The sequence below is a fragment of the Sceloporus undulatus genome, chromosome 4 (genome assembly GCF_019175285.1).
Source record: "Sceloporus undulatus isolate JIND9_A2432 ecotype Alabama chromosome 4, SceUnd_v1.1, whole genome shotgun sequence".
Taxonomy (NCBI): Eukaryota; Metazoa; Chordata; class Lepidosauria; order Squamata; family Phrynosomatidae; genus Sceloporus; species Sceloporus undulatus.
Window position 1 is genome coordinate 178,197,843 of NC_056525.1, and position 25,058 is coordinate 178,222,900.

Consider the following 25,058-nt stretch of genomic DNA (forward strand, 5'->3'; position numbering starts at 1 on the left):
TTGGTCCATGCTTAAATCTAGAACAACATTTGTCCTCCTTCCTACAGGGTTTTTCACAAATAACTGGGTTCATTGTAAGTATTTTCCTGTAGGTTCAAGCAGGATCTTAGGTAATGTCAACATTCTGGGGAAATGACCAGAATTTGCACTTAGGCCCTGAGCAGATGGGCCAGGATTGCACAGGTCAGGCCCGTGGTATCCTGGCCTGGGTCCCAACTTGGATCATTCTGCCAGTTGGTGGCGGGATAGGTGGCTGTTTACATGTCCTTCTCTCCCTGAGCCATGGACCCCCTACTGCTGTGCATCCCTTACCATACTCCTCTGTCGCTGCAACTGAAAAGCTCCCCCATCACTGCACCAGATGTGGAAACAGGGTGCCTGACTGCATAGTTGCAGCCAGACACATCATTTCCATATCAGCTGTGGCAATGGTGCATGAGTGTCCTTAGTAGTGACAATGGAGGAATAAGGAAAAAGTCTGGTGCTGTAGGTTATGGTGGGGTTTTCTGCACTAACTCCTTGGCAAATGGCAAGTCATTCTGACTCATGTTAAGGCCTTTACCCTAGGATTGGGCGAGAGCCACTCGATCCATGTCCAGTCTATTGGATCCGGACCCAATCCCAGCCTGGGTCTAATGGCGTGCTATCCAAACAGGATGACATGAGGCCAGGGGAACATGGTTCTTTGAGGACAGCCTCCTGATATCAAAGATTTTCCCATGAAATACCAACAATCACTCTGCATGTATAGTCCGCCCTTCTCTTACGCGGGGGATCCATTCCGGACCCCCACACACACATAAGAGAAAATAAGCAGATGCTCAAGCCCCATTCAAACAAATGCGGCTCATGCCCGCAGCAGTGTGGCAGCGGTGCACGGGGCGCACGCCATGGGAACACACCCCATTCATGTGAATGGGACATGCTGCCCCTTGTGCCCCTCAAAGCTGCATATAATGCAGGCGCACTGTATTAATGCATGTTTGTCGTTGTGTGTATTCAAGTCATTTCTGACTTACAACAATCCTAAGGCAAACCTATAATGAGGTTTTCTTGGCAAGTTTCTTCAGAGGGGGTTTGTCATTGCCATCATCTGAGGGTGAGAATGTATGAATTGCCCAGGGTTTCTATGGCTGAGCTGGGATTCGAAACCTACTCTCCAGAGTCCTAGTTCAACACTCAAACCACTATACCATGCTAACTCCAATGTTTACTTGCATTAGTATGGTTATCACTAACAGAAAGTGAAAATAATTGAATACTTCCTTATTGTTTCAATAGAAAGGAATCTGTCTACAACTTAAAATAATTATCAGCTGGAAGGGCAGCAAAGGCATGTGAATGGAATGAAAGTATTTTATTCTTAGTGCTAGCCAACTATTGTTAATTCATAACACAATAGTGTAGTATAGCCAAAATAATGGTCAACTGAGACCTCTCTCAGATTGGGCCTCACTTGTAGGCAACTTAGGTTTCTATGCATGACATGTGAAACCCAATCATTGTATTATTTCCATCATCTTTTTATTTCTACTTGGTCATATAATGTATTTCTCTGCTGGTTGCAGAGCATCTGCACTCTTGGTTTAAATTTCCCTTTGATTTCTTGGATCTTGTGGAAGAGATTGCTTGTTCTTCATTTTTTTTGGTCATCTTCTATTTCTTTGCACTGATTATTATAGTAATTCTTGTTCTTACACACAAATCACTGAACAGTTGTATTCAGGGTTCTTACTCTGTTTCTGTCCCCCTTTACTTCTGTTTCTTGTTTGTCCTTAACTGTTTGGAGAATTTCATCTGCCATCCATTGAAGCTTCTCTTTCTATTTGGCTCCACAGAATATCTTTTTGCATTCCTTCCTGATTATGCCTCTGGCTTCAATATAGAGTTCTTCTTGTTCCTAATCTATTAGGCTTAATAATGCAAATCTTTAAATTTAACCGGGTTTTTCCTCAGATTGTATTTTGTCACAATTGTTGGTTTAGTGTTTTTAAGCTTTACTTTAATTTTTGATATTAGCGATTCATCATCATGCCAAAATCTGCTCCAAGTCTTGCTTTTGTAGTCAGAATGGGGCTTCTTCACTTTCTACTTCCAATTATGTAGTTTATTTGATTTCCGTATTGGCCTTCAGGTGTCCATGTATACAGTTGCCTCTTTGGTTGGTTGAAGAATGTGTTTGCAATGAACAAACTGTTGGCCTCATAAAATTCAATCATTTGATTTCCTGCTTCATTTCTTGATCCTAGGCCAAATTTTAAACAATCTTTGGCTGCACTGTTTCCTACTTTTGTATTCCAATTGTTTATGATTAACAAGAAGTCCTGTTCTGGTGTGCAACCATTTTCCTCCGGGACTCTAGCACATAATCTTTCAATTTCTTGGATCATAAACTTGGATTATAGTTATATCGATGGGTTTTCCCTGAAGTCTTATTGATCCGATTTGGCCAGATTTTGCATTATATCATTTGACTGTTTTTGCTATATATCTCTTCACTATTAATGCTACCCCATTTCGTTAATGCTCATCTCTGTTTCTAAGCCAAAGAGCCAGTGTTGTCAGAGACTACTCTGTGATCATGTGGCCACTAGCCAGCATGATTACACAGAACGCTGTTTACCTTCTCAGCTGAGTGGTACCTATTTATCCACTTGCATTTGCATGCATTCAAACTGCAAGGTTGGCAGAAGCTGGGACTAGTGATGGCAGCTCATTGCATCATGTTCACCAGACGTCAAACAGCCAACCTGCCAATCTTGCAATCAACAAAGTCAGCGTCTTAACTGGTTGAGCCACTGCTTCCCAGACGCAGCTGTACTGAAGAGTATTTTATTTTCAACAACTGCGTATTACGGGAAATCATCAGAACATATGACACAAAATTTGCATGTATAGAATCCAGTTCTGAACTCACATTAAGAAAAATAAGAGAATGTACATATTGGAGAAAATGAGAACTGGGAAGACATCAAAAAGCCATTTTAATACAAAAAATACTGAGCTGAGGTGACTCAAAGCTCATGAACAATCATAGGTGGATGGTTTCCAGTGCGACTGAAATAGGCAACTCTAAAACATCTTCTGGTAGAGAGTAAAATTTTGCTGGACAGCTTGAATGAGGGTACAAAACTAACTATGGGCAATGACAAAAGAGCAGGTCAAAGGACGTACAAGACTTTGTCTTTCATGACCAAGTAAGGTGGGGATTGAAAAAAATGACCCTTTCATAAAGCTGCTGACCCAAATGTCTTCAGATATTCTCCTCTTAATCAAGATGAGGCTGTCTAATTGAACTGCTGGAATCTAAAAACAGATTAGATAAAACTAGAGACTACACTTTTATGAAACATTCTCTCTGCAGAAGAATGCTTTAATCACCTAGGAAATCTAGCTTCCTGTCTGATCTGGTCTTCTTGGTCCTTTCCCGCCATCCTAATTCAATAGCAAAGAGACACAGAGAAGGGAGAACTACCAGCTGGTTCCTACTGCTGCTCCCTTCTCATTTTTTTTAAAGTAAGTGTATTATCTGATGATTAGGAGTAACTCAGCTAGAACCAAGTTATCCTGTCTTAGAGAAGAGCTTACTTCAATCTTTTCTGTAAAGGGATAGGTCCCCCCTCCCCCCCCCCAAAAAAAAATATTAAGAGAGATCTTAGTTTCTGAAGAGTTTCTTTATCATTATCTCCCCAAATGATTTAAAGTCTGGGTTTTATTTTTCATTTTTTTCAGAATTTTATAAAATTCCATTTTGCTTTATAAGAAAAGAGGAACCTGGAGTATATTTAATTCAACCAGAAGTTGAACAAAAAAGCAGCACTTAAAAATTCTCTGTAAAGTACTGCCATCTAGTGTTCCAAGCATGTATACAGTGCTGTCCCAATGGCTTCTTACAACTACTGTATCCAGTCGACCCTTGACATTCACAGGGGTTAGGGGCACAAGACCCTCCGGGAAACTAAAAATTCATGGCTCCCTCCTTCCCTTCTAAGGCTTCAGAGGAGCTCTCTGAAGCCTTGGAACAGTAGGAAGGAGGGCACGTTTGCTTTCCCAAAACCCGTTCCCAAGGCATGAGAGCTTTCGTTCCCCAGGCAGCTCCCTGTCCTGGAAAAGGGTGAGGGATTATTTTCCCCAACCTCTTCCCATGGCAGAAAGCTGCTTGGGGAAAGATTGGGATAGTGGGCACTTTATGTTTATTTGAAGGACTTCTATACTTTCTTTCTGAACAAAGCCTCCATAGGACCAATTATTTCCCCTCCAAAAAATTAAATAAATAAAATAAAAATAAAACTAGAATACAGTTAATGAAAACATTCAAAATAACTGCAATCACATAACAATTAAAACACAGATGATTTTAGAAAGAGAGTAAGAAAACTAGCCTTTAAAAAAATCAGAGGAAAACAGCAGAAGACAAGGAAATCTTTTTATGCTTGGTTAAAATCAAAAAGTCAGAGAGAGAGCCATATAGACATCCTGAGGCAGTGCACTTCAAAAGCGAAGGCCACTACAGAGAAGACACTAATATGAAGCTAGATTTAGGAGAGTAAAAACTGATTAATTTTTTCATCTCCCACCATATTCTTTTATTTAAAAAATAATTTCATAAATTCTTCCCTTTCCCACATCCTGTTGCCCCACAAGCCTAATTAAATATAAATTGGAATAATTAATTTCTCTCAAAAATATGCTACTTTTGACTCTTCATCTGAACAGGGGAGCCATAACCTCATAAACAACAGTCAACAGTTATGTACATATTTTGTGAATGCGTGACCATGCCACCATTGAGGACAATGGGACCTGAGCATCTGCAGATTTTGGTATATGTGGGGTGATCCAAAACAGATCCCTCATGGATAACGAGGGATGACCATATATCATTTAGACATTAATATGCTCCACATTTTTTTCAAGGACGTACTAAATACAGTGTGCTAAATATAGTGGAATATCAACTATGGAAAGAAATAAGTTACTGAATATAATAATAATAATAATAATAAATTTTATTTCTACCCCGCCCTTCCATAGATATGATCAGAGCGGCTTACAAAATTTAAAAACATTACAATAGAAAATTTACTTCAAATATCAAATGACAATGTATTATTAATGCAACAGAGAGGAACTTCAAGGTCATCCCCTTGTTGAGAAAGTAGTGAGTTTAACAGTTACCTTTCACAAGTAGTTCTCAAATGCATGGCATCCCTTGGAGAGTTGGTAAAAAAGTTCTAAGGAATGGCAGCATCTTGAGACAAAGTGAATCTTTTCTACTGTTGCTTTGTTGTTGTGTGCTTTCTACCTGTTTCCAACTTATGGACTTTCTGACTTTCTAACCCTAAGGCAAACCGATCATGGATTTTCTTGGCAAAATTTGATCAGAGCAGGTTTGCCTTGCCTCCTTTTCAGGCTGAGAAAATGTGACCTGCCCAAGGTCAACCAGTGTAGTTTCATGACCAAGTGGAGATTTGAATCCTGGTCTTCAGAGTCATAGTTCAATACCACACTGGCTCTACTGTCACCAGAACTACAGTAATTCTATTTTGTCTCTAGCAGACAAAATCAAAGCGATTAACACATAAAGACAATGGTCCAATAATTTGAAAATAAATAAATACAAGTGAAAAAAACAACACTTGATGGTACAAGACCATATTGGACTGAGAGTGTGATTGCATTCTTAACAATTCCACTTGGAATTTATAAGAAGGACCTATGGCTGCTGAATTCTAATTCATTGTGTGTGGTTTTAGGAAGCCTAGAAATATCTCCATTTAGTTCTTTTCTACAAAGCCAGTGTGGTGTAGTGATTTGAGCACTAGACTGTGACTCTGGAGATCAGGGTTCAATTCCCCACTCGGCCATGGAGATCCACTGAGTGACCTTGGGCCAATTACACAATCTCAGCCCCAGAAAACCCCATGACAGGTTCACCTAAAGGTTACCATGAGTCGGAAATAACTCGAAGGTATACAATGACAGATTTCTTTTATAACAGTTGTGTTGGATTACAGGATACTAGCTCATGTATTTCATAGTCAGCAGTATACATGAAAATTTCATGAGAACCATTGTATTTTCAACAATGGAACAAACTACTTCAAAACTGCACTTTGTTCTGTCACTGCACTTTATTACTATGATATCTACTCCTAACTGAATATGGTATCAGTCTCACTAACAATACTCTTCCCTTAAGCCTTGAGTATAATTCCAACAGGCCTATCCATTCAATTTTAAAACATGACTTTTTATCTGTACATGAACTCTTATGAGTGTTTTTTAAATGATTTTATAGTATTATATTTTAACTGTGGGTTTATGTGTTTTTCATTGTCTTTTATATTTTAACATGCTGTACCCTGCCTTGAGGGGAGGCAGGAAAGGAATAAAATTTATTTTTATTATTATACTGTCACCCCTGTTTTTGCAGGGGATCCATTCTGGACCCCCCCCCGCCCCGCAAAAATGGAAAGCTGACAATATTCAAGCCCTAAGAGGTGGCAGGTGTGTGCTTCAGTCAAAATGCTGGCGCTCAAGAAAGATAAAGTGCCTTTAGGACCATGGTGAGAATGAGTGTTGCATGAAACTTCTTTTTAGGGTCCCTTAAAATTACTTCATAGCCTCGCTGATTGCTTTGTGAGATGGTGTTTCCTACTCTTCCAGCCTCCCCCATGAGCTCACTCCCTTAGCTGTGTCTTTGGCTAGTTATGGTAGTTGGAAAATTCTCATGAGGCTTAGGTACAGGGCATTGCTTCTGTAGCTTTCGGACAGACTGACTAACTGGAGTGAGGTGTTAGGACACATGGCAGCAGGTGAAAAATGGCAACAAAAACAGACTTTTCAAATTTGGAATCCTGCTTAGCTTTTTGAGCTTTGTCAGGACTTGGCTAGCAGGTTAAGAATTGCGTAGCTGCTTCTACTTGCTTTCGTTGTATAGACAGAGAGAAGAGGTAGCAGATGAAACAATGTTCTGGGAGGAGGCACCTGAAGCTGTGTGAGGAAGGCACATCTCTGGGGAAAGAAGGCGAGAAGTATCTGCGGTCATTTCTTTGAAAAAGTACTTTGCCTTGGAATGGCTCCAGTAGTTAAAATCTCTCCCTTTCCCCATTCACGCCAGCCTCTAGTCCAGAACATGTAGCCTCTGTAAACCCCCTACATACATGCCAGCTGCACCCGTCTACCACAATGAAGAAGAATTGAGAGTCCTTCCTCACCAGGGAGAAGCTTGCCCCTTTGCACCTGGCTGAGCAGTGACCAAAAGGCCTCTTGCCTGCATTGGCCTTTGCTGCAAGGCAGTGGGGTCATTAGGACTGGTGTCACCTGATGTGATAACTCATGATGTCACCTTCCCCCATTGACCTCCTCCCCTACCAGACCTTACAGAATTAGTAATAGTTTTTGCACTACTGTTACACTTTAGTAGTTCGGTGTATCATTGAATGTAATGGCAATAGTTGTGACATAAACAACTCTTAAATGATGTCTTCATCCGTCTAACTCCTGAAGCTGGAGGCTGCTGTCTCCCATTCACACAACAGACTCCAGCTTCATGAGGTGAGCGCAGAAGGAAACCAGGTTTCCTTCCTCTTATCTCTGGAGCAGAAGGCTGCTGTGTCTATTGTGCCCTTTGGTGGGAAAGGGTTATTAATGTTATAAATAAACATTATTAGATTACTTGTCAGAATGGGAGACAACAGCCTCTAGCTTCAGGAATAGGGTACAGGAGGAATACCTGTACAGCGATTCTTCCTTCTCTTAACTTCTAAGCAGGAGGCAGAAGGGGGAGACAGCAGCCTCAAGCTTCAGGAAGGGGGTTCAGGAAGAATCCAGGGTTTCTTCTTCTTTTTATTCCTGAAGCAGTAAGCTGTTGTTATAATGGGAGACAACAACCTCCAGTTTTCAGGAGTGGAGTGCAGAATAGTATAAGGATGTTTCAAACACTGAGTGAACTATAACCATGTAAGATAGACACAATTTAACAGTGCTTGTGGTACTGATCATTGAAAGTCAACCCCTTGACCCAACTGCCACCTTTTGGTGCCAAGAGAAAACATGACTTTTTATTGAAACCTTTGAGGATTACATAAAGTGTACATATAAAAGGTTTTAAACTGCTGTAGCTTTTAAATTAACTATTTATACCACATTTTTTTAAAAAAAAAGTGGGACTAAAGTTATAGTTTTAATCTGGAAGTGTTTTAGATTATTTATACTGTACACTGCCCTGAGATCTCATAATAAAGAGCAAGATAAAAATATTTTAATAAACAAATAATAAATACAAAATAATTTACTGAAATTGCTCTTTGGTATATTTCTATCAGATTTCTCATGAAACAAAAGATTACCTAATTGTATTTCTAGGCAAATGCCTCACAAAACACAGCTGTTGGGAATTAGCATTAAATTGCTATTTAAGATTGCAGTATCCTAATTAATCTTGCAGATTTGAAGAGCTGTTTGGGGAAATCCTGTACCTTCCTTAATATTACAAATTTCAAAATATGATACTTACCTGCAATTGTATGTGCATAAAGTCTGCTCCCAAAGGTGAAAACATGTAGTTCATACAGTTTAGCAATTTTTTCTAGGAACTCCTTGCAATGAGGACGCAAACGGGTATGCAGCATAGGTTCCCCTCGACCTAACTGATAATGAAATATTCCCTAAAGGAGAAAGAGTCACTGATGTTATGCTTTATATACAAATGGAATGCATTTTTAGCTTAGAATGAATATGTTCAAGCATAACAGATTTTTTCAACCATATAATGCCTGAAGTAGTAAACAGATACAGTAAATATTAGAAGCATTAAATATTCGAACACCATATACTAATTATTTTCCCCCATAAACCATATATCACACAAAAGAATGGTGTGGTGGGGTTTCTATAAGAGAAATATAATGAAAAATATCTGGGGGATATCTAACTAACTTCTGTTTCCTTACTATCTCTAAGAAAGAGAGAAAAAGACTCTGGCTCAAAACCAGAGAGCTTAAATCCAATAGCTAAAATAAATCCACTGAATCTATGGGAATTATGTAAATGCTGACTTGTCATTCAACACCTGATTCAATAACTGCTCTAACTGGGATTAGCAATTGGATTTAGGCCAGAGTGTTTGTATCCCAATTTTCAGAAGCAGCCTTCTGAGGGCTGTGATAGGATGGATTCCTGAAAAGACCCAACGCTTATTCACCTGACAAGGCCAGTGACCGCAAACAATTTCATAAGGAGTTAAAGTTTCATTCCTGAAAAGAAGCCGTACAAGCAGGATTAACAGGAACACAGAATCATGGAGTTGGAAGAGACCACAAGGGCCATCCAGTCCAACTCTCCTGCCATGCAGGAAATCACAATCAAAGCATCCCCAACAGATGGCCATCCAGCTTCTGTTTAAAGACCTCCAGGGAAGGAGACTCCACCACTCTCCTAGGGAGTGTGTTTCACTGTCGAACAGCCCTTACTGTCATTCCACCTAATGTTGAGGTGGAATCTCTTTTCCTGTAGCTTGCATCCATTCTTCTGGGTCCTGTTCTCTAGAGGAGCAGAAAACAAGCTTGCTCCCTCCTCAATATGACATCCCTTAAAATATTTAAACAGGGCTATCATATCATCTCTTAACCTTCTCTTCTCCAGGCTAAACATCATCCTCCTTTGGATATGCTCCAGTTCCTCAACATCCTTTTTGAATTGTGGTGCCCAGAACTGGACACCATATTCCAGGTAGGGCCTGACCAGAGGAGAATAGAGTGGCACTATTACTTCCCTTGATCTAGACACTATACTTCTATTGATGCAACCTAAAATCGCATTGGCCTTGTTAGCTGCCGCATCGCACTGTTGACTCATGTTCAATTTGTAGTCTACTTGGACTCCCAGATCCCTTTCACACGCAGTTTCATTCAGCCAGGTGTCACCCATCCTGTATCTGTGCATTTCATTTTTCCGCCCTAAGTGCAGTACCTTACATTTCTCCATGTTGAAATTCCTTTTGTTAGCTTTGGCCCAGCTTTCTAATCTATTAAGGTCATTTTGAATTTTGATCCTGTCCTCTGGATCAATTTGTAGCATTACAATTTGTAGCAGTACTGATTTTACCTTATTGAAACTTGAGGGCTCACAGTGGATTATACCACAGATACCTTCTGAAGACAAGTAAACACAACAAAATTCCAGTTCCTTTTAGAATAATACAAGATTTGTTTATTTGAAGGTTATTTAGGTGGATCTAAATATAAGTGCAACGTAAAAGCTGTAAACAGTTCCCTGTGAACATTTCTAAAGTCTTCAAGAGGCCAAGAACCCTCCACACACTCATTTAAAAAAAAGAGATTTCTAAACATAATAATCCCCCTTGAAAATTTCTGCCATGTTTTTGGGACTCTTTGGGCATTTTCAGCCCAGAAGAGGCTTTTTTCAATTGGGAAGGAAACTGGAAGTGACAAATTCCTGAAGGGAAGGTTTAAGAGTTGCCCTCTCTAATTCTAGTGGAATAAATATCTCACTTGTGAGTGAGAGAACTGGTGAATCTAGGGAGACTGTACAATTTCATAATGAAGATCAATTTATGGGCAATGTATTTGCCTCTTTAAAAAAATGATTGTAACATGATTTATTTTACAAAGATTTTAAAAAGGCTTCTCAAATGTCAACTACACTCGGGTATTTTTTTATAAAATATTTCTCTGAAACAGTGCCAACTGCTTTAAACCTGAGAAAGGAAAATAATAAATAATATTGCCTTACTCTGTTAGACATCTGTTGGCAATGGTGTTCTGTGGTATGGATCAAAGTCTGGTCCAAATCCACCATTAGTACAAGTTTTCGATTTCGACGTAGCCTTTCCTGATCTTCTCTTCCCAACTGTTCAGCTTGCTACAATTAAAAGAGAAGGCCATGTTAGGTACCCTCAAGGAAAGTCTAAGTTTAACAAGATCAATGACAATAGTTTAAAAGACTATTACACATGGTAATTTGAAAAGAGAAAAAACAATGACAAAAAAGTATGTGCTGTAAAGGAAAAAGCAGCTTCTTCCAATCATGTTCAGGAACTCAGTGTATTGAGAGAAAGGGAATGGCATCTTAAGGCTGTCACCAAATTCGAGCGATCTATAAAAACAAAATAATTGAACCTGCAAAACTAAACAGTGGTATTTCCAATAAGTGCTTTATTGCTATCACCAAGAAGATGCAGCATAAAGAAAGACAATGTAATATTTTTCTATATGGCTTTTTTTTTCTGTACAGCAGAATATTCCAGGCTATTTCCCTGAAGCTTTATCTACTCCAGGAGGGGTGATTTTTACATTAGATTTTGGGCCAATTCTCTGCCTCTGGGGATCCTATAGGGGCTGCACAGACTTCCAAACATGTCAAAAAACAAACAGAGGTTGTTGAAAGTATAATTTTGGTTCTGAGAAACAGGCATTTTTATATTTGAACAAAGCTGTTCTTTGCCCACCCAGATGCACAGTACACAGAAGGAACTGGTCATGCTAGATGTATTTTATTTATACATGAAAAATATTTCCACCTTTCCTAATCTTAACTTAAACAGCTATAATATACAAAAACACACGTATCTTTCCCATTCTGGTTTTTAAAAAAAAACGTAAGCAAGCTTAAGATGTGTGTAATGACTGGGCCTCCAGTCATTGGAAGACTTCTGCCAGGTAATAAGAGTAAGCTGGGAGGGAGGCACATGCAAATAAGTAATGATATCACAGCTGACGGAAGGCTCAGGTGACAGTTGGAGAGTGGCAGTTAGAGAGAGAGGCAGAGAGAGTGTCTTCAGCAGTTAGTGGGTTCTACAGTGAGAATTCGAGGTGGGAATGTCTCCCTCAAGTTAATCTTACAGGTTAGGAAAACTGTAGTGTTGTGCATATAGCAAGAAGGCATAATTCAGACAGATAGTTTATGCTAAGCTAAGACCTATAACTATATTTCAAATCCATCAAGGCCGGCATATTACACCCATATATCAGTTAGATTACAACGTTTCAGATTATAATGTGTCAGATTAGAATGTTTAGGCCTTATTTATTATTTTTCTGGTTGCCTGCATGAAATGAATACTTTTAGAATTACACATATTGTACCTGCAAGGCCCTTAGGATCTTGCATGATTTATATCTTTTTGTTCTGTTTTGTTTAATTATAATAAATACTTCCTTAAAAGTATCTGCTACTTTGACACTCCTTTACACGTGTCCTAGCTTGGTTGATGCTTGAGTTGATTAGCAAAGAAGGAGAACTAGAAGTCTTTAACAAGTTCCAGTGTATGTTAAGGGAAATCCAACATGAATTCACTGGGTGGTGGCAGCGTGATTTGAGGATCTCCAGGAGCCATCTTCAACTATACCAAGGAGTAGAAACATAGACCAGAAGACACACGGAGAAGCTAAGGATTCGCTGGGTCTAAGAGCCGAGACATGCCTGCTGTTTGGCTGCTTAGACCACAGAGGGATCATCACAATGTGTATCTCCATTTTAGTAAACTTTGCTATAAATTAAGTACACATACAGTCAATTTATTGTATTTAATACATTTCTCCTGACGCAAGGCACAACCCATGGTGGCTTACAACAAATTAAAGGCACCAAGTTAAAACAATGTAATTTTAAGTTTTAAAAAATTAAAAAAAAACAGTTTAAAATTATGATTAAGATGTAAAGAAAGTACTCCAAACCACATTAAAATACCCACCTGCCACATTAGGGGAGAGCTAAAAGCCTGCCTAAATAACGCAGAAAGAAAATAGAAAGGGGCCACCTGAAACTTGCATGGGAAGGAGTTCCATGCCTAGAAGCAGCCATTGAGAAGGCTCTCTCCAGTTTCCTCACCAGATGAGACCAACAGAAAGCTCTCCCCTGAGGATCTTAAAGTTTGGGCAGGTTCATATAAGAAAATCTTTCTAATACTCTGGACTCAAGCCATGTAAAGTTTTAAAGACCATAAACATTCTGCTTAGAAATGGGCTGGTAGCCAGTAAAGCTGTTTCAACAGGGGGGCTATATGTTCCCTGTAGCCAGCTCCAGTCAGGAGCTTGGGAACAGCGTTTTGGACATCTTGAGGATTCCAAACAGTTTCCAAAGGTTGCCCCATCTAGAATGCATTCCAGTAATCAAAACAGAGTATCAAGGCAAGTGTCACTGTAGCCAGATCTGACATCTCTAGGCCACAAGTCTAGTATGCATATGGTGGTTCTTATCTCTCCAAAGATGCTGTCCACATTCTCAGGCTACACAAATGGAAACACATCAAATAACACAGGGCCAATACGAGCCAATGTTATATCCACTGAACCTACAGCTACAACATTCCATGTCAACTACAGCATTCAAATCAGAATGGATCAGAGTGATTTCGTCTTCAAATTGTCTTGCAAATTCTTCACAGAATTCTGTCAACCCAATCCTATGAATGATTAATCTAAAGTTCAACTGGTGTTTTCAGGGTAGCTTACTATAACAGAACCGTACACAGTTTAAGTTCGTTGATGTCTTTCTAGGCCTTTCTAAGAATGTATGTATGTATTTTTTGTAAAAAACAACAACAACCCCAACAAACATGCAAACAGGGGTACTGTACTAGACACACACTGCCATATTGCCATACAATAGTCTATCGACTGACATCATTTTTTAAGAGATCAGGCAGAAGTTTTATCTTTAAAAGATGAAATGTGGTTACAGCTCAACAATGTACATGATTTTAAATTCTATCTATGTAGACTTGCTTTCAACTTGAAATCTAGCTAAAATAAATGTGCTGCATTACATACGTGCTGCACAGAAAATTCCTCCAATTTGATTTGTTGAATTTTGGACATCTGTTGAATGAGAAAAAAAGAGTGGGAGTATACTTGCCTCAGAGCTAACCATCAGTTCTGGGACACTATGAACCATTGATACAGTTGCTGTGGATACTGGCATGTTCTGTTTTCCATTTTTACTTCGTAATCTAATAATTCAAGGAAGTAAAACAAAAACATTAGACAAATTTAATAATAACATTTCAAAAAACTCAAGAAGACTTATTTATTGTGATATTAAGTTTCATAACCACTTTATTTAACATATAGACCAAGCAGTCTTAACCAGTACACATACATTTATATCATGCTTTAACTGACAGAGTAATAAACATTCGTAACTGAAGAATTGGATGAACAGCACAAGAAGTATCCATGTTTAAATTGCTATATATATACTCTGAGCTGTCAATTGCATATGGATGTCCCAAACACTACACTGTAAATAGGAAGCAGTGAACAACAAAAGATTAGGGTCACTTGTGGAGAAAGTTTAGCCAGCACTATTTACAGCCCAGAAAGTTTTATTTTGCTGTGTAAACCTGATTATTTTTTAAAACAAATTTAAGTAAGCAAAATAGATTCATCAACGAAGGAAAAAAGCAGGAATACAAGATTGCCCAGAACAGTTCAGTGGGTTAGAATTATATTACACTATATTACATAAGATCTGTATTGGCCACTATATCAAGCTGATAACATCTATAGCATTGTCTCTGGCCTAAAAGTTGATATAGTAGGTCACATATCAGTCATGCAGGAAGTGTCACCCAAATGCACTTTTTGCAGCCCTCCAATTCCCCCTCACCAAGTTCTACCAACTCACCTGAACCAAAAAAGCTGCTGCAACAACATAATCTGGACCTTTTGCAGCTAAAAATTGTTAACAGCCCCCTATAGGAGGTATATGTCGTCTTAATTATTAGAAAGGAGCTCCAGATCCTGTCTGACCTTGGAAGCTATACAGTTTCACCCCGGTTAAGTACTTGGATGGGAGACTGCCAACAAATACTAGGTGCTTTAAGCACTATTTCAGAGGAAAGAACTAGCAAAACATTGGTATTTCCTGCCTAAGAAAATCTTCATTCAGGGAGTTGCCATATGTTGACAGACAACCTGATGACACATAAACAAAGACACAGGAGGAACAGGTGCTGGTTATGGCACAATATGTATGGTGGTGCTGAAGAGACCCCTTGCCAAAGACATGCTGAAACGCTGCTGCTGATGCACTCCATCCACAACAAGGCAGAGAATTTGGCAGAGGCAGAAAGGGCAAATACTTCTTCCTGCTGAGAGGATTTTTTTAATGGTTGAAAAGAAATGTCAATTGATTTTAAATGGAAAGAGAAAAGGCAATTTTCCCTCATTGTCTCTGCCATCTCTATGTCCCAAATATACAAAAATTATCCACATATTTGTGGGGAGGAGTTATTTAGCATACCTATTCCAGGAGGACCCTTTGTCTCTCCACCTGCTCCTCCTTACCTTGGATAAGTCACACTTTTTCATACTCAGAGATAAGGCAAAGATAAACCTCCTCTGAACAAATCATGTCATGAAAACTCCATGATAGGTTTGTCTGAGGATACCATGTCAGAAGTGACTTGAAGGCACATCACAACAAGGAAAAATAAAATAAACTACATCAAAGGATACTGGGATGTGGCCAGTTCTTAGTAACTGCCTAACCATGTTGCAGATCAATAAAAGGAACAACTCTCTAGCCTTCAGGTTTACAACTAAACATCATAATATAAAAGGAAAAACAGTTGAGAAGAGAGAAGGAAAAATGCAAATTCAGTTAGCACTTCTTTATTTTAAACAAAGTTCTTATAACAAGCTGGAAACAGTTCAACAAAAGGAGGAGATAACATATTCTCAATAGAGCCAATTGACTGGTTCCACATTTCTTTTCTCATCTGCACCAACTGACAGAATGTCTGCTGCCAGATGACAACTAAGGAAGAGCCAGAGACAGCTGTATATATAGTATATAATCTAGTTGTGAGTAATATCAATAATGCATTACCTGAACAGACTGACATTTATAGAGTTTGCTTCATTTGCCTATGAACTGCAATATGAAATACATGGCCAGCAGATTTTTTTTGAACAATTACAGAATGAGCATCCTGCCTGCCCTTATTAAGATGACAGAAACAAATACAGTATTGAGAAAAACATTTTAATGGGTGCAATAGTCATTCTTCCTTTCAGTCTCCCCGGACACTCATAGGAGTTCTACTAGTTCAATTCTTGAAACTATTTCAAAAAGTTCAAGAAACTCTATCGTACTTCTAAAGGCAGAAACAAGCTTTAGGCTCCTTTTAAAAGAAGTATTTTTGGTAATAAGTTCTTGGTCCTCCGCATGTGTTCCGTGAATTCTCAACTGCCTATCTTCAAACTGTTGCACGTTAATTTTTTTTGTAGTGTTGTGCTGCTGAAACAGATATGACCAATACAGAGGCAAATCACTTTCTTATTTCTGATTCTAATGAAGTTTTAAACAAACATGTTCAGTCAATGCCCAATCCAATGAGGCAGTACTCACTGTGTCAAATCCTGGCCACATTCTGCACATAAGCCTTTCATAACAACAGGATGGCTGCATGCTTCTAGTCTCAGCAGAACACCTCTGGAAAGCAAAGCAAAATCTGATTTAGGTAAAACTAATTTCATAAAATGTTATATAAAATCCACAACATAGAAGATGTATTTGTCCTTCTGTCTGACTGTCATATTCAACAATTCAGCTTTAAAATGAAAGGCTACACACAGCTTGCAAGTTTACGCAATACATTCTATGTAGCTCACAGGACACTTGGTACAAACAGGGGCATCACTAATGGGGGTGCAGACTACACAAGATGACACCCAAGGGAGTTTGCTACCCCAACATCGGCCTTTGGGCAGAAAGGGGCTCTGGTGTTTGCCCACACCCTTTAAAGCACTGGAACTGAGAGGGAGAGACGGTATGAGTCAGGCGAAGCTCACTGGATGGAGGAAAAAAAGACCAAGTTTTTTTTTACTTTTTAAAAGTTTTCTCTAAAAAAATCACATCTTACCAAATTTTCACTTTAACCACATGATTTAGGTGGTGCATATGATATTGTAATTTAAAGGTTTAATTTTGCTAATTGTTTATGTCACAACTATCACCATTATATTGAGTGATATACAGGAATTACGATTGAGTAACATTAGTACAAAAACATTACTAAGGATTTTGCATGGTGTGGTATGGGAGCAGCTCAATGGGGGGAGCACAACAATAAGTTACCACACTGGATGATACCAACCCTAGTAATGCCACTAGATACAAATTTTATACATTATTTGTTTCAGAATGAGGGAGTGAATGGTTCTTCACTCTGTGCCTTCCTCAACGTGGCTGTGAATGACAATACAACAAGCCTGACATATTCAGCAATAAAATCCTCTTGGAAAATCTCTTTTATATACAAAAGTAAAACTGATGAAATAAGTACAGTATGTATGACAATATAATAATGGGCATCAAATAAGAAGAACTGTTGTAAACTTAACAGTATTAATTCCATTTGTGCATCCAATTTCCACTTTAAATGTTTTTGCAGTTTAAATGAGCAGTTGCTCTTCTGATTTATGTGTAAGATTTGAAGCACATATGAGTATCACCAGTCATAGGTTCTTCAACACCAGAGGCTTCTAATCAACAAATTCAAAACTATACAATTGTTTAAAAATAAAGTAACACATCAGATTACTAGCCATCCTCTTAAAATATGACAAGTGACAACAACATTGATATTGGTATATTTTAAAGCATCATATGAGTTTATTTTACTGGCTTTATAATACTGTATTTTAACTGCTGGTTTTATGCTTGCTTGTTTTTGTGTGTTTTTTATTTTAACATGCTGTGTCCTACCTTGAGGAGAGGTGGGAAATAAATAAATAAAACAAATAATCAAATCCAAGATTTTTCATCACAGCAGTGAGGATAGAGTATTTATACAGTTTGGTCAGCACTAAAACACAACTCTTTGTGGAATTGTTACACTATTAATTGGAAAATACTTGCATCAGGATCGACTGTCAACATGAAGCTATCCATGAGGCAATATAGACTTACTCATTACATAGAGAGAAACGAAAAATTATAAATATTCAAAAGCTTTATAAAAACCTAGTAATCAAATAATGGTACGACTTCATTAACCTTACTATAACGTAAGTGATGAAGAATTATCTATTGTTCAATTTCCCCCGTGTGTTTTAACAAACACATTTACAGATTTTAGAATTTCAAATTCTTAAATCCACAAAGCCCTTTACCTTCAACTGCTTAGTGTAATGTTGCCCAGTTCTTTCAACTAACACAACTGCTCAGTGCAGGTGTGAAGGTCTACTGTGAGCAGAGTACTCAGTAACATCAAAAGATTAGTAAATAAGTGGTCACAGTAAGATCGGAGAAACATTACAGCACAGGCCAATATAATACACCCTATTACAATGATGGGGAACCTAAGTCTGTTTGGCCAAATCTCGTCCGCCAGGGGCCCAATTTGGCTCTTTGGGGTTGCTAGGAAAGTCAGGCCCCTTCCTTGTGACACTGTCATCCAGGTTTTCCAGCTTTTTGTATGGGGCTTATCCCTAGACTGAAAGACTGAAAGGCATAGTTAAATAGCCGTAAGAACTTTACGCTAAAATACACTGGTATTTTTGGTTACACCCATTTGCCTGCCCAACAATGGAATGCATTCTTGTCTATTTTCTGCAACTAAATTTGGCTGTCACTGAAAGACTTGCACTCTTGTCCAATTATACACCTTTATTTTGTTATGTAGCCAACCCTCTTATTGTTGTACTCAACACCTGCAGATGGCCTATCTGTATCTGGGTGTATATGCCTTGAGGTCACCTATTGATTTATGGTGACCCCCTGAATTTCATAGGGTTTCTAAAGCAAAGAATACTCAAGAGATGGTTTACCAATTCATTACTCTGAAATATAGCCTACAACATCTGGTATTTAGGGGCAGTCTTCCATCAAGTACTAACTAGAGCTGCCCCTGCTTAGCTTCCAAGATCAGACAGGACCTGGTGCCTTTAGAGTATTTACCTGCCTGCATTAGGCTTATCTTTGGAAACTGAATACAATGCAGACAAAAAGCATCCACCACTGCAATTGTTCTAGGGAAACATATGGCCTAACATCTGTCTAAGCTATCTTGTAATTTGTTACTATTCACTTATTCCATGGGGAAAGTTAACTATTCAAGAGATAAATTTGAGAGAAGCATGATTCCTCAGATAGCCATGATCAGGGCTCAGTGCTTGGCAGTTTTGCGTTGTTTTTCTCATGCTATCCAATTCCTCTCGTCCCCATGGCATGCTCATATAAGGCATGACAAAAGGACCCTGTAAGCACAGCAACAAGCTGCTAGAGTCACAGGCAAATGTGGGGCCCCTTCACATTACACAATTATAGTGCTTTTCTTCCTCTTTAACTGCCATAGGTCTGTCCTATGGAGTCCTGGGGTCTGTAGTTTGATAAGACACTATGACCCTATGGATCAGAATTTTAAAGGCCCCTCAAGAAACTGCAACACCCAAGATCCCATTCGACAGATCCATGACAGTGGAAGATGAATCAAGTGCTTTCACTGTTCTCAAATGGTGGTTCTGGAGTCCTGGGGGAGGAAGGCATGAGACCTGGAGGCTGCCTCCTCGTCCTCCCAAACTTTTTTTATGTTGAGTTAAAGATTAAATTTACTCAAATAAAAGTGTTCTAGTAATTTGAATTTTATTTCCTTATAAAAGGTTTGAATATGAATGTGCAAATGAAAACACGCACACTAAACAAAATATTTTAATTCAAATACTAAGTCGAGTGGGCAGGGGCACATGATGTCCTCGTGTAGATTTGAATGGGGTGGGCCTCAAGGGTAAAACATCTGAGAACCACTGCCTTAGCTGATTAAATGTAGGAGTTTAGAATTATCTGATGCCACCTTCAGTTCTTCTACTCTGCCCTGAAATTGACACCACCAACTATGTCACAACTATTAGCATTACTTTCAATGGTATATGGGAATAATGATTTTTGAGTAACATTAGTGCAAAAAGCATGGCTAAAGATTCTGTATGGTATGAAATGGGTGGAAGTCAATGGGGGGGGGGAGGTGACACCAACCCTAGGGATGCCACTGCTAAGGAGAAATTGGAGAAGGAGGAGTGGAGGTTGTCAAAGGCGGGGAAGGGAAAAGAGGGGAGGGAGGCAGCGGCACAGCGCTTGTGGTTTTGTGGTTCCTGCTGAGGCCAACAGGAAACCTGGCTGAAGTGCCAGTGGAGAAACTGAGATTACCGCACTACACTCTTAAAGTAAATGTAGTCCCTTGACATGAAAGTCTAGTCGTATCGACTGTAGGGGGCGGTGCTCATCTCCGTTTCTAAGCCAAAGATCCAGCGTTGTTCAATAACTAAACTGGTGGTCATGTGATGCAGTGGTTAAATGCCTGTTCTGCAGCCACTCACTCACAAACCATAAGGTTGTGAGTTCAATACCAGGCATGGGCTCAGGCTTGCATGCTTCTGAGATCCCTAAAATGAATACCCATATTGGGAGCTTACACATTGTAAACCGCTTAGGGAGGGCTTAAGTGCACTGATAAGCGGTATAGAAATGTACTTGCTATTGCTATGTGTTCAGCACAACTGCACCAAACGCTGTCACCCTCCCACTGAGGAGTGGCACCTATCTATCTACTTGTACTTGCATGCTTTCTAACTGCTAAGTTGGCAGAAGCTGAGACTAGTGACAGGATCTCACCCCATCATGCAGCACACAGGCCTCAAACTGCCAACCTTCCCATCTTCCAGTCATCAGAACTGGCATCTTAACCACTAAGCCGCTCTTACAGTGCAAAGTCGAAGGCTTTCACGGCTGGCATCCATAGTTTTTTGTGGGTTTTTCGGGGTACATGGCAATGTTCTGGAAGAGTTTATACCCGATGTTTTGCCAGTATCTTTAGAGATGCAAGTGGCTTCCTCTGAAGATGCCAGCCACAGATGCTGGCGAAACGTCAGGAATACACTCATCCCTCCATATTTACGGTTTTGATATTTGCGGATTTGATTAATATGATCTTTCAAGGAATATCTAGGTCCTCCAGCAGAACCCTATGGTCAACTTTAACTAAAAGTTGCACTGGAGGATCTAGCGATTGCTAGAGAGAATACTCCACTAGGCACTTGTAGCTCCTCCTTGTAGTGTCTGTCAGATGTAGACTGCAGAGTTGCATTGGAGGACCTAGAGATTCCTAGAGGTGTCCTCTCAGGTAAAAAACCTGGTGTTTTTGTTATTTGTGTTTTTTCCTATATTTGTGGAAGTCTTATGCCCCTAACCGTAACGAATGTGTAGGGATGAGTGTAAACTCTTCTAGAACATGGCCACGTAGCCCCAAAACCCCCACAAAAAAGTCTCACTCTTACAGTGTGAAGTCGAAGACTTTCACGGCCGGTGTCCATTGGTCTTTTGTAGGTTTTTTGGGGTTAAATGGCTGTGTTCTGGAAGAGTTTTACCCCTGACGCTTTGCTGCATCTGTGGCTGGCATCTTCAGAGATGCGAGCGGCTTTATGAGACATCAGGAAAACTCTCCCAGAATACGGCCACGTATCCTGAAAAACTCACCAAAACCCCCCAAATCCACCACTCTTACAATGCTGCTACTCCACTTTAGCTGCCCTGGCTGCCTCCTGCTGCATTCTGGGATTTGCAGTTGAAGGATGGGGCACTGAGAATTATTTCTCATGGACATGTACTTGCTGTTGCTATGTGGCCGGCATGACTACACTGAACATTGATACCTTCCCACTGTGAAGTGGTACCTATCTATCTACTTGCACTTTTACATCCTTTCGAACTGCTAGTTGGCAGAAGCAGCTAGGACTAAGTGATGGGAGCTCACCCCGTTGTGCAGCACTCAGGCCTTAAACCGCCAACCTCCTGGTCATCAGAACTGGCATCTTAACAACTAAGCCACTCTTAAAGTGCTACTAGTCCACGGCATGTACTAAAGCACAGGGTAGTACTTGCCCATAGAGAAACCATACTTGCCCAGAGGGTCATTGAGGAATACCTGCCCTTTAAGAAAACATGGAGATTACTTGCCCATCGGGAAAGGTGGGGATTACTGGATTCTCTGGGCAAGTAATCCCCATGATTCTCTATGGGCAGGTATTCTCCAATGGTTCTCTATGGGCAAGTACTGTCCTGTGCCTTACTACGTCTCCTAGTCCACTTTAACTGCCATGCCTCAATGCTATAGGATCCTGGCTGGATTACCGCACTACACTCTTACAGCGCTGCTGCTCCACTTTAACTGCCCTGGCTGCCTCCCGTTGCATTGTGGGATTTGTAGTTCAAGGACAGGCATTGGGAATATCCAGCCAGAGAGATCTTAGTCCTGAGTGGACTACAAACCCCACAATGCAACAGGAGGCAGCCAGGCCGGTTAAAGCGGAGTAGCAGCACCGTAAGAAGGGGAGCCCAGCTCCTTCCTCCTCCTGGCTCTTTACCCGGGAGGGATGACTCGTCCCAGCTGCGCACAGAGCTCTCGTACAACGCCAGGCCGCTCCGCTTTGACCTTCCGCGTTGGGCCGCCCTCGGCCGCCGTAGTTCCGGGCCTGGCGGGGAGGTGGATAGGGGCGCAAACCGCCAACACGGAGCCGATCTTCACCGCCGACCCGGGCGACACTTTCCACTCCAGGAGCCTCAGCGGCTGAGGGCCGGAGACGCGGATGTCTGCCACCTCGGACGCCGCCGAGGTGGCTGCTCCCGGCGGCAGCGACGGCGGAGGCGGCTCCTCCTCCATGGCGGCCCGTCGCTATGGCAACAACGGCCGCGATAATAAAGATCGTATCCCTCCGACAAACGGAACCAGCTCTTCCCCCTCCCCTCCCCCACTTCGAAAAATAACAACAACAACCCGCCGCAGTCACGAGCCTTAACGCCGACGGAGCGCGAGGTCAAGGCGCCAGTGCGCAGGCGCAAGGGCGGACGCTTCCAGTCTTACGCAGGCGGCCCTTAAAGGGACAGGCTCCCTTTAAGAGAGGGCTTCTTCCTTCGAACGTTCTTCAGACCGATGGGGCGGTTAGCTTCTTTAGCCCCGCCCACGACGTGGTGACGCATGCACGCTCGGGCACCTCCCCTCCCCGTGGACTGCATAACAACCAAGCCCCGCCCCCTTGCTCTGTGCGCCTGCGCAGACGGGTTCAAACCGGGTTATTTCTCCAGTGTGGATGGAGTCAAAACACACTGCGGAAATAATCCACTTTGAGACCGCTTTAACTGCCCTGGCTCAATGCTGTGGAACTCTGGGAACTGTAGTTCTGTCAGACATTGAGCCTTCTCTGTCAGAGCTCTTGGTGCCATAACAAACTACAGTTCCCAGAATCCCCTGGCACTGAGCCAAGGCAGTGAAAGCGGTCTCAAACTGGATTATCCCTGCAGTGTGTCCTCTGCCTCTTGGACTTAGACCTGAGTCTACTTCCTCAGATGCATTTGGTGTTGTGGAAGAAGCCAGGTATCGACACATATATGCCAGTAGTATGTGAGGATGTCAGTTCAAATTACAAATCCTTTGTGTACGGAAATGAAGTTGCAGGTCCAGTTGTAATGATGGTTGTTTGTGCCCAAAGGCATAAGAACTGGTCTTTGGAGATGACCTGGCAGAACCAGTTTTGCAATGGGACCAGCCTGTGGCCAGGGGAACAGGTGAATGTAAGGCCCATACACACGCACAGGAGCATCCCTTATGCCTCCTTGGATGGGGGATTTGGGATATTTGTATACGCAGCATGAGGCATCTTGGAGACAGGATGTTCAATGTACACCAACTTTGTTTCACACACAAAAATATTACAAATATTGTATAAAATCACCTCCAGGCTGTGTGTATAAGATGTTTATGAAACATACTTGAATTTTATGTTTAGACTCAAATTAATCCACTTGTGGTTCCCATTGACAAAAGAATAGTTCTAGTTAAACTGGTTCCTGAAGCAGATGGTTTCCATTGACAATAGGTTTGAGTCATTTAAAACCGAAGTAAGAAACCAATTCCGATTTGGTTATGGTTCCCCCTTACAATAATTTGGTTTTGAGGAAAAGGAGAGGAAAAAGCCCAGCGTATTTTTGACATGTGTTAAATGGACAAAAAGAGGCAAAAAACATGCCCCCCCTTTCTGAATCACTTTCTGAATTTGAATTAAGTGGGAACCATGCCCTTTTAACCCGAATTGCGATCTGGTTTAAACGGTAGTGGGAACGAGACCGGAGACTCAACTTGTAATGTTTTTTCACCAAGAAAACCCTATGGCAGGGCCACAGTAGTTGGAGTTTACTTGAAGGCCCATAACAACAGAAAATGTCCTCAGTGCCTCCAATAGCCTTCTCTCTAGAAAACCGATGCAATTTGCCTATTGAAGCCTGCAAGATTCAGAGAAACGGCATTACGACATAACTGAAGAATTTACGGGATGAAAGGGATCTAGGAATCCAAGTAGACCACAAGTTGAACATGAGTCAACAGTGCAACGCGGCAGCTAACAAGGCCAATGCGATTTTAGGCTGCATCAATAGAAGTATAGTGTCTAGATCAAGGGAAGTCATAGTGCCACTCTATTCTGCTTTGGTCAGGCCCCACCTGGAATATTGTGTCCAGTTCTGGGCGCCACAATTCAAAAGGACATTGAGAAACTGGAGCATGTCCAAAGGAGGGTGACTAAAATGGTGAAAGGCCTGGAAACCATGCCCTACGAGGAACGACTTATGGAGCTGGGGATGTTTAGCCTGGAGAAGAGAAGATTAAGAGGTGATATGATAGCCCTGTTCAAAACCGCGGAACGAATTAATTTCGTAACCCGGGGTACCACTGTACTTGAAGGGATGTCATATTGAGGAGGGAGCAAGCTTGTTTTCTGCTGCTCCAGAGACTAGGACCTGGAGCAATGGATGCAAGCTCCAGGAAAAGAGATTCCACCTCAACATTAGGAGGAACTTCCTGACAGTAAGGGCTGTTTGACAGTGGAACACACTTCCTAGGAGTGTAGCGGAGTCTCCTTCCTTAGAGGTCTTCAAGCAGAGGCTGGATGGCCATCTGTTGGGGATGCATTGATTGTGATTTCCTGCATGGCAGAATGGGGTTGGACTGGATGGCCCTTGTGGTCTCTTCCAACTCTATG

At 40.9% G+C, this 25,058-nt stretch overlaps 1 protein-coding gene across 2 annotated transcripts in view; it reads right to left on the reverse strand.

Moving 5' to 3' along the window:
• CTDP1 (CTD phosphatase subunit 1) overlaps positions 1 to 22,927 on the reverse strand; it is a 77,253-nt gene extending 54,326 nt beyond the window's left edge. Inside the window, exons 1-5 of one of the 2 annotated variants that reach the window (XM_042462889.1) lie at positions 22,392 to 22,927; positions 16,381 to 16,464; positions 13,882 to 13,975; positions 10,759 to 10,887; positions 8,522 to 8,672 (exon numbers count right to left, since the gene is read on the reverse strand). In XM_042462889.1, the coding sequence (XP_042318823.1) occupies positions 8,522 to 8,672; positions 10,759 to 10,887; positions 13,882 to 13,975; positions 16,381 to 16,464; positions 22,392 to 22,687 (754 nt within the window). In that variant the 5' untranslated portion in view covers positions 22,688 to 22,927. The remainder of the gene's footprint in view (positions 1 to 8,521; positions 8,673 to 10,758; positions 10,888 to 13,881; positions 13,976 to 16,380; positions 16,465 to 22,391) is intronic. The other variant, XM_042462888.1, reaches the window with a different exon arrangement.
• Positions 22,928 to 25,058: the final 2,131 nt, after the last annotated feature.